This window comes from Pelmatolapia mariae, linkage group LG20 (genome assembly GCF_036321145.2).
Source record: "Pelmatolapia mariae isolate MD_Pm_ZW linkage group LG20, Pm_UMD_F_2, whole genome shotgun sequence".
NCBI lineage: Eukaryota > Metazoa > Chordata > Actinopteri > Cichliformes > Cichlidae > Pelmatolapia > Pelmatolapia mariae.
In genome coordinates, this window is record NC_086244.1 from 9,427,605 (window position 1) to 9,441,697 (window position 14,093).

The window sequence follows — 14,093 nt, forward strand, 5'->3', positions numbered from 1 at the left end:
GACAGAAAATGTACATTTACCATTGTAAAGTCGGCACTGAATCCTCCCTGGCAGTAACCTTGTCCTGATTCACCACTGATTTCTGAAGGACAAAAGGTGTATCATGAAGGACTTACTGTCAGAATAAGTGAAGCATCATCAAATGATATCCAGAAACAATCCAGGAAACAACCATTGGTGTTATCCTGATATATTAAAGCATCCATGCCAATAAGATTTGAAGAGAGGTGATGATTACCTGTACGACAAGGAGCATACTCCACAAAGTTGGTGAAGTTTTCGACAGAGAGGTAGCAGCTTCCTGTAGCATCAGAATGAGGGATATCCTGCTTAGTTCTCCATGAGTAAAGTGGGGCACAAGCCTGCAGTTCACAGGAGTGGGATTGACAAGTAAGAAAAGTGGAGGATTAACAGTGTGTTGATGAACAGGGTGAGCCATTAGGTGGGAGATGTTTTTCCAGTTGTAACCCCCCCCGTTGAACTCAGAATGGGTCTCAAGCAGAGGTCAGTGGAGTGTCTCGTGTGGGGGTAACCATGTAACTCAACCCAGGTCACAAGCCGTACAATCAGACCAAACAACAGGCAGCTAAACTTTGATGTCACATGGTGTATGTGTGTGGCTGTGAGTACAGTGAGTTGAGACTAGGGGTGAAAATTGGACCTGAATGACAACAACTTAATGGGCAATAATCTAACCATTTCTCCTAACTTCTAACTAACACAGGATATGTGCAATCACCCAGCCATGAGAGTGAGTCATCACTCAAGTAAAACAGTTTCTCACAGTCGTATATCAGGCCATCAGGCTAGTCTGAAATTCCTGATCTTAACAGCAGAAAGCAACAGCTGAGGTTTTCATCCCTTAAGGAAGATTCTATCATTTTAAATGCATCTCTTTGAAGGCTACCTTACCAGAATTGTGTCACCATGAGACCGGACAGTGGCACCAAACCATTGGTGGGATTTGAAATCAGCTTGGTAATTTGTGTCATTGAGCAAGACATTGCGATCCCCTGGGGAAATAAAGGAAGAGAGAGAGAAAAGACTTTGAGTTATAGCAGCATGATAACACATGCATTCCTTCAGCTGGACCTCAAGCATCATAATTCTGCCTGTCCCTCCCTTCCAGATTCTTGGAAACATCTGTAAAAACTGGCAGACAACATGCATTATGTTACACTTTCTTCATACAGAGATGATTAGACTTGAAAAGAATGTTATTTCCTACTAGGCCACTGTTCTACAGATAGTAGTTGTGTTAGCTTTTGCCAGGTTTGGACTGGACTGGTGTGGCTTAACCCTGCTGACCCTTTGCTCTATTTGACCACCTGGACAGTATCACTGATCTCCCACTTTAGTGCTCTGACAGCAGCAGGTGACGCGGCAGATGGTCTGGGGAGTCAGGTTTAAACACAACTTTATTGGAAAACAGATGCTACATCTGTGCTGCAATAAAGAATGAAATCCCAACTAATTGATTATGCAAGGAAGACACATATCGCTCATATGAGTGTAGGAGCTGACATCTGTAAGGGGAAGTGCGTATAAGATCAGCCATTCCACGAGTCCTTCACTTATAATCCCCATTCACTCACATTCATTGACTTCTGCAACCACAGGTGTCTTTCTAAAGAACAGCGCTAGTGTCTGTCAAACAGAACTGGGAGATACTGGGAAAGATCAAGACCCATGTGGATGTGAGGAAGGAATTGTGTATTATATTCACTCTGTCCATGCCTGTCTTCCCCTAGCCTTTCTTTCCAGCCAACTAGGCAGCCTGGAGCTGAGGATGAAGGCCTGCGCCATGTCTTTGTGGAAACAGCAAGGGGGCTGGGGTCCAAGGAAAACACACACACTCCGGCCTCGCTTCCTCACAGCAGCTTCTCACTCATCTCTATTTAGGCACCCACTTCACTCTCCCCTTCTCTGTTGTCAGTTTCAACATTATCACTATTTTCCTATTCATTTTTCTTTCACTATCTCACCACAAGGCTCCTTAACTGCACAGCCCCTTCTCCCATCTGTTTCCAGGGAGTGGATGCCTCCCATCACCCAAGCAGTAAGCAGAGAGAATATAGTTTTTTAATAACCCAAATGTATTTCTGCTTAATCTCCATCTCTGGGGCTTTCCTGCTAACAGTATTCATCATGGGCGAGCAGCAGGCTGCTATGATTCAAGTGTCCAAAAGAGTGATAAGAAGTGCTTTTGCTGCATGGGCAAAACCCCAACCAGTACTTCAAACAGCTCCTTGTTGCTTTAACTAATCTGCCTTAGCTGCATGGTATGTTTTTTTTTAACATTTTCATAACAGAAGGGTTTGTTTGGTCAAGGCAAATGCTAATCGGCCAGGTGAAGTTTAAGACTGACCAACATCTGCATTAGTTTGCGTTAACTTCCCAAGATAACCAAGAGTAGCATTCAAAAAGGTGGTCTTGTAATTCTTACTGTCTAACTATGCTCAGGTTATCTTGCAGGGTGACAGAAAGGAAGCACCTCATAGTAAGGACCCAAACAAGGTTAGCAAAGTCTTTATGTGGTAGCCATGGCTCTGTGTCACTATAATGAGTGATGAAAAGCTCTTTTTGTTGTCTGTGAGGCGACGGAAGGCAGCCAGCTGTAATCATGTGGAATTCCTTTAAGATGAAAATAGAGGAGATTCACAGGGGAGATAAAGGGAAACCCAGAGAAGGACCCACAACAAGATGTGATCCGACCAAAGTCCCCCTGGGAGGCTGGATAGCACAGTGTGCTGATGTGATGTGGTGCCAGTCTCTCCAGGGAGCAGAGGGGCAGTGAAGGTCTGGAGTGCTTCCATAGACTCACTGTCTACTTTGAACTGTGGGTGAGTGGAGAGCCATTAGTGTGGTCAGACCCTCTCGTTTTAAGTGTGTATGTGTTTTGCTGTGTGTCAGTGAGGTAGAAGACAAATGGCCAAATTCACTCATCACATCAGCTGCCCCTGTGGGAGTACTGACAGCAGGAGACGAGAGGGGGACAGAAGAGAGCTGGTCTCTGGTTTCTTGGCCTTTCCTCTTTTCTCTCGTTCCCTGCCTCCCATCCTGTATGTGTCCGCTCAAATAGACAGGCTCTTATCTCAGTGGCAGAGGAAGTGGATGGGAGGGAGTCTCTGGCCACTTTGACCCAATTAGTTAGGCTAATTAAGAGGTTCTGTGGCCTCTGGGTCAGAGCTCAAAAACACCAAGAAACAGGCGACCTCTGACACCACTTTGTTTCAAGAATATACAAGACACTCTAGAGCCATTTTCTTTATTATTCATACTGAATAAATTAGGGAAAAGAAAAAAAAAATCACTAAATGTCTTTTTTACTGCACTAGTCTTTACTATCATGATTGGCAAAGAAAATACAGGCAAAGCTGCAGTAAATGAATTGCAGCAGTAAATGTCATTCATGTAACAGCTGCTTGTCATAGCCATATTTGCATGCAGATGTTCATGGACTAAGCGTTCCTCCACAGCACAGCAGTTTTACTCTGATCCAGATGTGAGAACTGGCACTGGCACTCTAATCTGCTCTTTCAAAGCATTTTCAAAATATGAAGGACTCTGACAGCCCAGGAGACTAACCTTGACCGTGAGGGCTCATTGAATGTGCATGATATCACTCCGTGTGGCCTTTAGCCAGCATCCATGGCTGCACGACACATTTTATGTTGCAAGAAAAGCAGTGCTAAAATAGTGGAGCAAAGGGTACCAAGCAGTGGCGTCCAATAAAAAAAAAAGAGCTTGTGAAACATGCAGTGGAATATTTCTCCACTTTGTCGATTAGGGAGAATAAATTTAAGTTGGTCAACAATTCTAAGTTTGATTTCCCAGGAAAGAAGCCAGAAGTGATGGAGTCCTCCTACATGTATGATTCATACTGTTTGTGTGTTTGTATAGGAGTATGTCTTTGCTACATCGTTTATAATTTGACCTGCTCTTTCTTCACTTCGCCTTGGATCCATTGTGCAAAACAGGGCTTGTGGGCACTCTGTCAACATACTGAAACATGAATCCACTCTTTAGACAACCTCACACGCTTCCTCATGTTCTTCTAAACCACTTTACTTGATTTTGACTCAACTGGAGCCTCTTTGTTAAGACTGGTAGTGTCTACCTCACCTGTCATACAAACAGGATATTTCTTTGTCCAACCTATTTGTTTATTGGTTGCTTATCTCCGTATACCTCCCGAGGCCAGGCAGCACAAACATGATCTGGAGGAAGGAAGTAGTACCCTTCAAGAACTCTTTGACACCTCATTATCTTTTTATCCCTGAAGAGAAGACAAACAGGAAAAAAGGAACACCCAAAGTCCAGGAACTAATGTAGCCAACAACCACTCAATGGAGTAAAACAATGATTCCTTTTCCAGAAAGAAAATGCTCTAATTGCCTCAAAAAAATGGGCAGAAAAACAACAATACTGAATAGTTTAAGAGCAAACAATATATCCCAACAAACAGGTTAAAGGGAAAAGGGAGTGTAGTTGCATTGCACAGATAGCAGGATTGTGCAAATAACCTTCTATGAAGTAAAAAGCTCCAAAGCCTCCACTTTGGCTAATTTCTTTCTTTCATTTCTAACTCTGCATGATGTCAGTGAGAAACAGCTCCAGCTTTGAGCCTGAAAACACAGCACATCTTCTGATCAAACCTCATGGTTGAACAGAAGAAATTTGACATAAAGGGAGGGAGAAGGCAGAAAAAAATTGTTTGTTTCAGAGAGTGGATGAGATGAACTGATTTGCAGCATCAAGGCCCCGTGGAAAAGGATTTCTTTTGAATTGCAAAGCTAGAAAAGAGCATAAAACTTCTTTGGCGCTAATGAAGCCCAGAGTCTAAATATCAGTCATAAGACTTACCTTCAAGGTCAAATTCGATGGTGTGGCAGTCGGTTTGACTGGAGCTCCATGGACAGTAGAATACAGACCCTCCCTCTGTAACGTTGAACTGCTTTGTGCTAGCCTTGGGGGCTCCAACCAGCACACTTGCACTGCAAAGAAAAGACAGACAGGGTGGGTGACTAACAGATAACCAAGCATTTTTAAATGTACATTTTTTAATCAAACCACTGCTAAGGTTTGCAGCTCAAAAGTCATTTCACACATATGCTACACCCTTTTTTAATCAATCAGAGGTGCATGTGAAAGTGCAAATGTACCACACAGTTTGATACAAAGTTTCTGTTATTTGAAGTTGCACCAATATGAGAACAGCATGGGTACTTTGCTTTAGGTTAAGGTGTCAAACCTAAAGTAAAGAGAATATTTCCAACACAGCTAAATGCCAGCCATCTCCTGCTGTGAGCTACATGTGAGAAAGGAAAACTTTCGGACACTGTCCCAACCTAATTTTTCCAACATTTTTGGGAGTTCATGTGTGAAAACATCTCCAGCCTGACTTCAATTAAAAACTGCATTCCAGACCTCCCACCTGAACAGCTTTAAGCATGATCCAGCGCACGTTTTTTTAAACATCCTAACAGGTTGCAGCACTGTTTTACATAATCCCCTACAGCCACTGCAAGCTGCAGCAATGTTGACAGACACATTCACTCCCTTTGTTTACAGTAAGACACATACAAGGGGAAACAATTGCATGGTCACACACGCTCCCCTGTGGGCCAGATTCACAAGGAAAACAAAAAAGCAGACAGGCTAAGTAGAGTCACTCTCTTGTTTCTACAGCTGTGATACTAAACATCAGTGTCCTTGGAGCTACACTGTACAACTACAGAAAGGCAAGTCACCCGTGAACAGGCGCAACCAGTAGACACGGAAAGAATAGTGAGGTTATAGGTGAGTTCCAAACAGAAATAAAAGAATAAAAGCAGTAAGGGGGTGCTATGTAAATTGAGACAATCAAGCCTTAGGCAAGATTAGGGGGGGAAACCTATCCAGTAGATAATGTGCCTAAGGGTTTAGCCATTACCTCATTCCTGAGCCACTTGACCTGACAAGCATCACAGAAGTAGTTGGGATTGATGTGGGTAGAGGAGGCATGGGACCAATGAGACCAGACAGTGTCCAGGGAGCTTAAAAACAGGAAGAATACACCCTTTCCTGCCCTAGATCTACCAATAGTGCATGAAGGTTTACATTGGGGCTAAACTTAGTATCATGGCCCTAAGGGTAACTACTCAGTAGGGTCCAGAAAAAGACAGGAGAGTCAGTATGAGTCAAACAGCAGTTAAACGGTGGAATATTCCAAGGACGGTGTAATCCACTGTAATTAATCCTCCTGGAACATAACTGTAGATGCTAAGATGCAGAAAACCACAGAGAAAAAAAAATCTAACAGCGGTGGGGCAGGGTCTACTGATGGTCAGCACAAAGCTTTGAAATCCTTTCAGCATCTATGGTTATGAAAACACATATGTGGGAGAACAAAGAGAAGGTCACGGTCGCACTGTTACTGTAGCCTGTACCTCATAAGAATGTGCAATGCTAGTTCCAAATCCAGAGCAGAAACTCCCGTTAGAAGAGGAAAAAAGAAGCAAACCAATTCAATTTGGAGAGGAAGAACCTGTGTGTCTCCCACCCTTTTATTTTTGATTGCATATGCAGACTCAGGGATATCCCAGTAAAGCAGCAAAGACCCGCATGTTCAGTATTGTAAATCACAGCAAGATTTCCTAGTTATGAATTCTCACAATAAGACAGATGGAGAGCTTGCTTTGGCTATCTTTAAATTTAGACCTGAATTTAGAAGTAGCAGAAGTTTCTCACCAGCAGACCACACACTTCATGTGTGCCTCTTACAAGTCCTCCAAACCTATGTGAGAAAAGTTCATTGAGCACAGTTGCCTTTGTTTCAGCCAAATGCTCTCGGACAACCAGGATGAGCAAATGATTTTTTGGCAAAATAATTTAAGAATTAATCTGCAAGCACATGCATGCAATAAATGACACAGCTGGAGGAACATGTACACAATAACAAGGCCGAGGAAACAAAGCCCCAGCATCTTTTGTTGAATCAGATCTGAACAGAGTCCAGCCACAGTTGGCCATGGCAGCTTTTCAAAGAGAGGAGGAAAAAAAAAAAAATCAGGAAATAACCAAACAAGCACATCATGCTTTAATCAGCAAGCTGGCAGTTGAAGGCAGTTTTTTTGACTACTTTACACTGATACATGCAGATGTGCAAAAGACGCGCACACACAAAGTTCTGCACAGTAAAGCAGGAAGAATTAGCATTTAATGGGTCTTTATCTTTGGATGATCTATCAACTTCTCGTTGGCATTTCCCCATCCTTATCTTGTAGCTGCATGCTCAAAAGAAAGAGCTTTTGCATAATTAGCATTTAATGAGGCTCAAACGTCAATCTGCTGAGTGCGACTCATCAGATTCCTTGGTAAAAGTAGGAGCATGGAAAGATACGTAGTTAGAGGCAGGGCCAAGATTTCTCAGCTGTTCACCTGAAGAACAGAGATACTCCTGAGATGGGCTGCATTAATGCTGCAATGGCTAAAGTGGAGACTAGGCAAATAATACCTGTAGTGCAGTGAAAACAGCAGTACAGTATCCATCTGACAGGCAATAAAAAGGTAAAATGTGATCATCTCAAACCGATCAGTCTGCTCATTTGGTCATGCTGCTATGAACAAATGGCAAGCCAATTTCACAACACACAAAGAGATTTGAGCAATGTTTTAATGGGAAAGTCAGAGCAGATGAAAAGCATTAGCGGCTTCTTCATGTCCCACCAACTGCCTTACAGCAGCCACTAATGATGCGCACCACCCAGCTGACAATTAAGCATTAATTAAACTAGTTTAAACGATTTAGGCTGCAAGTAAGGAATGTGTAAACAACAGCTTCACTGTAACCAAGTACTGGGTTTGTCTCATTAGAAGGTCAGAAATCAGGGGACATTCGACAAAAAAACATTTCACCACGCCATAATTGCCAGACTGCAACCACTATTTTATGTGGGGTTGAGAAATTAAGGGTGATACAGAGTGCTGGAACTTGCTGATGTGACACAACTGTGCGTAGCCGTAACTAATACGCTTTATGATGAGGTTACAGAGGGAAGTTGTCAGCAGTCAAATTCCTCTGTTACCCCCCTCCCGTTCAGCACAGCATTTTTTCCCCCCATTCCACATTTAATTGTCTTCCACCCAGCTGCAAGGCTGATGTCACTTGAACACTATTAAAAAAAAAAAGCTTTAAGCTCAAAAAGGGAAAAATCACAATCACATTTTAAGCCTCCAGTGCTGGCTGCAGTCACCATCTGCAGTCATAAACACGGCTCAACAAATGCTATGGTTCTTGTGCACAAAGTGGGCCAGAGAAAAGAACCAGCGGCCCTTGAACCTTAGCAACACCTAAGTAAAACACGTGTGCCCCAGAGTTTGCACTAACCTATTAGGATATGGTTAAACACTGGAGTGGTTCCATATCAGAAAAAGGATCTCATATGCAGTGATCTGATCTAAGCCAGAGACAGCTCATGACCTTCACTGCTCTCATTCCTTCAGTGAAAAAAAAGAGATTTAAACGTCCCTCTCATGAACAGTTTGAATGAAACCTGGATCAGCGGGAGCAGAGACAAAATTTGAAAGCAAGTTAAAATGTGGAACACATATAAGAAAAGTTGAATGATTTCCAACTGTAGCGTGACTGACACTTGAGAAGTGAGATCAGCTGAATGACAGAAATGAGAGGCAGTAGTGTCTGATGATTTATTGCAGATCACATGGAACCATACAAATAGGATAGTACTCTCAAAGTCAAGGCCAGACAGAAGCTGTTTGAGTCCTTACAGCTGCCATATGGACGCTCGTCTAGTCACACACACACCACATACACACATGTTGTCAGTGCTGCTGTCCAGGAGCCTGAATATGATGAGAGTAGCAGTGTTTGGTTGGCGCGTGCTGACTACAGTGAGTCTACTACGCTGAGCAGAGGCCACCGTTTTCTTAACAGTCAGATGTTACTGTAAGTTGCAGGACGGGGGAAAGATCTATATGTAGCTCTACAAGCCTAGAGCAAGTTATGTCCTTTTTTTTTAACAATTTACAGACATTTCCAGATCCCAGCACTGACTTGAAAAGAAGTCATTAAGATCTGAAAATGCACCCACCAGTGATGATAAGATAAACAGCCCTGTCTCTCAAGGATCTGATCCCATATCACAGCAAAACCATTTCCTCTGTATCCTCAGAAGGATAATATAGCTGGGCAACAGGTGGCCTGGAAATTGAGGCACTGCTAGCTAAGGTAGCCAAATAATGTTGTTTATTGTCACACAGGCAAAATGTGTGCGCATCCAAGCAGATGTCACAAACTGAAATAACAGCTTAGGCTTCAGTACTTTATGCTATTCAGCAGCTGACTCTCTTCACAGCTCTCAACCAGGAGCTGTTACGCGGATCAGCAATTTGACAACAAGTTCATTCAGCGATCATTGCCTTTTCTTCCAACTTTTCAACAAGCAGCAATCAATTTGAACTCACTAGATTAAATGTAGGGAAAGCAGCAGCTGTTTTGTTAAAACCACCGATGTGTCAAGTTGTTTCACAAGTGGCAAGCAAGAAATTTAAAACACCCGGCTACTAAGAAAAACATCCAAAATGACTCAGATTTTCATCTTTGCATTTTCTCATACCAAACTGTTGCCCATCCCCAACCACGATCACAGTCCCTTCCTCTTTCACAGTCCTATGGCCCTATAATCTTCCTGCGGGGATTTTACTGCTGCTGGTTCACACCTCTCCACAATGGCCACATCAGGGGGTCTAATGCTCTCACCTCAGAATAGAGAAGCTGTTGTATTAAACATGGGGGATTGCAGCTGTTGGAGCACTTTGCCTCTCCACCCCTCTGACCCCTGCTGCACCCACACATGCATATACAGAAGCTCACATTCATAGGCAAGAAAGGCTAAATGTTACCTAAATATTCCTAAATAATAAAACTGATTCCAATTTGAATTTCACAAGAGGACAATGGCGTCATGTGCTTATTGCTATATAAAGGACAGCCCTTATCAGATTACTATAGAAGTGAGTCATTTCATGATTCAAGGTAAAAACAAACCAGGCTTGCTGGCAGTGAGACATTAAATCTGAAGTATGAGTCAGGGCAGCCCTGACCAGTGGCTAGCTCCATTCCAAAACCAAAGCAAACGTGACATCCTCGGGACATTGCTAATAGAGTAGACATTACAGCGGGGTCCATTGGCCCTTTAAAGCCATCATCACCATCCACGTTGACATCTGTTTCCACTGCAACACACAGAGACTCATTATAAAAAAAGTATCTTTTACTAAAAGAAAAACAGCAAAACCTAGAAAGAGACTACAGTGTAACCACGCTAACTATTCCCGCCTGACTTCACAAAAACCTGCATGAATATTTCCCACCTACTGGCCAGTAGGTGAAAACAACATTTGACAACAGAAAATTAAAGCAGCTTTTTAAGGCTAATAAATTAAAAAAGAAATGAGTCACAGTGAAAGCTCCTCCAGTGGAAAATGGTAAACAATTTCTGCCATTAGACAAAGGGCCCCTTTGTCTGCACGTAACAACGAGAACCTGGATGAAGAAAAGCTTGGCAACCCAAATATACAAGCTGTGCTGTGCTGCAGCTCAAACACTTACTGGTTTGATTTAGAACCGGGTCTATAGAACAGGACACCAATGAAAACAATAAAAGAAATAAGACTGATCATATATGGAGAGCGACCCCTGCATAGGCACAGAAAAAACACTGCTGCATTAGCAGCCAGTCCAGTGTCAATATTAGTTTAACTCTAACACTGTTTGAGAGATTAAACTGTAGGAGAGTTACCAACACGGACTGGCTGACCTTGCCATGTGTTTGTCACGGCCAAACCAGGACAGGCACAGGGCTTGCTAAGCTAATCCATATCACCAAACACATCACTGAAACACATCAACCTGTCTCTTCTGCTCATACACTCCAGGCGAGGTCTGTTATTGTTTACAGCTCCTGATCTTTAACCTTTTCTATCTCGGTATGATCCACTCCCTTATCCATGCCAGACACCAGAGAAAGTGAAAGAGCAGTCAGTTAGTGGTTGTGATTAAGTGGTTGAGGAAAGAGTAAGCCCTCCAAAGTCCATGTAGAGGAGGGTACACAAGGGGACTGATGTACACAGAAAACAGCAAGCCTGTGAAATGTCCATCTTCACTCAACATGGAGAAACATGCTCACACAACAGGGAACCATATATCCTCTTGCTCTTCCTGCCCTGTTCTGACAAGAGCTGTCACACATAGTTCTATCCTCAGGCGTCCTTCCATGGTGGGCCATCCACAAATGTCTAAATTTAACTTTATTATGTCATGCCAAAGGGCATGGCAGGCCCACATATAAACTAGCTGTCAAGGATCATCATCAAAGTGGGTGAAAGCAGCCCACTTTTTTGTTGACTTGACAGCAGCTTTATTGATAGGAGAAAGTCTCAGTCTCTGAATCCACATCTGCAATCTGCATGGATGAAAAGCAGCAATAATTTTACCTAAAGGTTGGAGCCAGGCTCACAGCAGTTCATCCTGACAAGAAGAATCTCTTTGTGCAACCCTCAACTGACCTCACAGTGGTTCCAGATACTCCCCCACATCTTATGGCTCCAAAAATTGTGGACAATGATGATGTGATGGCAAAACAAGAGATAATAGGAACTCATTTCATGTCACTGCTGATAATGTTTGATGTGTACACTTCTAAGAAAGTGTGGATGAAATGTGGCAGATGAATGTGGTTTGCAGATAAAGCGATGAGTAATGGTTTTAAATGTGCTCTCTCAGACTTTCGTTTTATTTGATGTCTGCCTTTGGAACACAGATCATCAGGAGGAAAATTACAGGGCAGTGTGTTTTAGGAAACTACATTTAAGCAATATCCTTGTCCTGGACATATAAACCATTGTCTCACGTCCGCCTCCATGAGCAGAGCGACTCAACTGTAAAAAAGTTCAGATTAAGTCATCGGTAAGATGACGTCTACAGTGTCTGATACTTAATGAGACTAGGAGTTATGATGGGGAGAGAGGCTAGACAGTGGGGGAAGGTTTAGGCGATGGGTGAATTAAAAAGCCTGCAGAATGACATCAGCATAGGAGGAAATAAGGAGGGGAAAGCCGGAGAGGGGGAGAGGGATCTGTGCATGCAAGCTTCACATTCTAAATCATACAGCTCTCCTAAAACCCCTGCTTCCCAGGCAGGGAAATAAAAACCAATAGCAGAAGGAGTTTAAAGAGACAGTCAGGGCCATAGAAGAGGAGGAAATCTGTTCATGTCTGAGAGTCTGCCGTCCAGGGAAGTGGGGAGGAGAAACAGGGAAACTAAAGCTGATGCTCGCGGCCCACTCGGCACAAAGCCCGTTCTCAAATCGCTGCATGCTGGCTGCTTGAACAGTGGTCTGAGAAACTGTTCAGCAGACACATCGTCAGCCAGAGAGTGTGATTACATTGGAGTGAAGTCCTGACTCCGGCTGTATAACTTTTTGTTAATGATTACTGCAATTACAGGTTTGGGTGGAAGTCTCACCAAAATATAGTGAATGGTCAGCAACACAAAACACAAACACAAATGCAGAACTGTCAGGAACTAATGTAATCTATGTCTTATCTTTTCCTGCATTCCAGCTGATAGAAAGACTATATGATACTGGGACAGAGCATCCCCCACCCCACCCCTTATTTATATTCCCCACAGAATACTGGAGTATAAGTCCTGGTCACAGCCATGCCTGCCAAAGTTTTACTTCCAAAAGTGACTGATGCCAAAAACCCCTCGGGAATAATACTGAGACGGTCACGGCATGCTAAGAGTCACTGGGATCACATCCCAGATGAACCAGGAAGCATCACAATCAGCCACAGCATTTAATACCGAGATGTGATCGCTAAAGGTTGCAGTGAGGTGGCTTGTTCTGGGGTTTCAAGGCAAGGGCGGATTAAAAGGTCATCTTAATTTTGTAATTTGGAGGGACAATGAGATTAAACTTTGAGGGCGATTTCCGAATGTTCCGATCTTTGTTTCGGTTCATCCTTTTTGTGATGAAGCTTTCAATCTTTTATATTGGAGTTATGTGGGCTTTATTTCAGAAAACACTTACAAGAAAAAATCAAATTTTCTGGATAAATTCAATTGCAGTAAGTTGTAGGCAGGCTGACCGTGTGCGCGCTGTGCGCAAGGCATGCGTCCAGGAAGCACAGTATACACACAAAACCCCGATTTTCCGAGCCAAAACAACATCCCACAAATGAAATGTGTTTCCTATTGGAAACTTCTGACTTTAACGGGTGAGCTGTAGATGGCTGAAGTTTGGCCAGAAGTTCCGAAATACTTCAATGAACACTGCAATCTGTGCGCAATATTTGCGTACAACTGGGAAACTTGAATTGCCCAGATAAACCTCAAATGTTTCAGACCTTATACGGAAACTATGTTATATATTTTTTTTTTTTACTACATAACGCTCTGCAGTTACATTTTCTGTTTTCTATATTAAGCACACTTACCTGCCAGAATCAGACAAATAAAAGTCAACTGCATATCCGAAGTAGCTCCCATTGGGTCCGCTGTAAACAGCTGGGTTCTCCACATCCAAGTTGAAAGCCTTGCAGGCAGGCTTAGATAAAGTCAGTAATAGCCCGATAATACAAAGGAATGAGCGTGCGAGAAAGGCTACTATCCCCGGCGTCTTTGTGAGAAATCTCACCAAGCCCATTTTTGACAATAAATTAATCCACTAAAGTTAGTTTTGAATGGAAATTGGCCAAATGTTTTGCTTTCTAGTCCGTAGATGAAGCCTGTAAACAGTGGGGAGTAAAACTACAATTGCATCCCTGTAACTCTAAGCGGCCAATATCTCATTAATGCTCCGTCAGCTCCTCTCAGCGTCCCCGCTCTTCTTGCAGCTTCTTTCTCTCTGCCCCTCTTCAGGCCCACGCCTTCTCTGCTCACCTAATCAGGATACATACAGCAGGGAGTTCCCAGACCCGTAACAGAGTTTAGAAGAGGAGGAGCTTGTGATTCCCTAAAAAAACGAAGAGAGAGAGGGGAGAAGAAATAAAAAAAACTTCGAAGAGGGATCTTCTAATCCACT

At 43.0% G+C, this 14,093-nt stretch overlaps 1 protein-coding gene across 1 annotated transcript in view; it reads right to left on the minus strand.

Moving 5' to 3' along the window:
* Positions 1 to 13,883, minus strand: part of itga5 (integrin, alpha 5 (fibronectin receptor, alpha polypeptide)) — a 32,744-nt gene extending 18,861 nt beyond the window's left edge. Inside the window, exons 1-5 of the mRNA XM_063465089.1 lie at positions 13,507 to 13,883; positions 4,867 to 4,997; positions 913 to 1,013; positions 239 to 362; positions 21 to 82 (exon numbers count right to left, since the gene is read on the minus strand). Of these exons, the coding sequence (XP_063321159.1) occupies positions 21 to 82; positions 239 to 362; positions 913 to 1,013; positions 4,867 to 4,997; positions 13,507 to 13,715 (627 nt within the window). The 5' untranslated portion in view covers positions 13,716 to 13,883. The remainder of the gene's footprint in view (positions 1 to 20; positions 83 to 238; positions 363 to 912; positions 1,014 to 4,866; positions 4,998 to 13,506) is intronic.
* Positions 13,884 to 14,093: the final 210 nt, after the last annotated feature.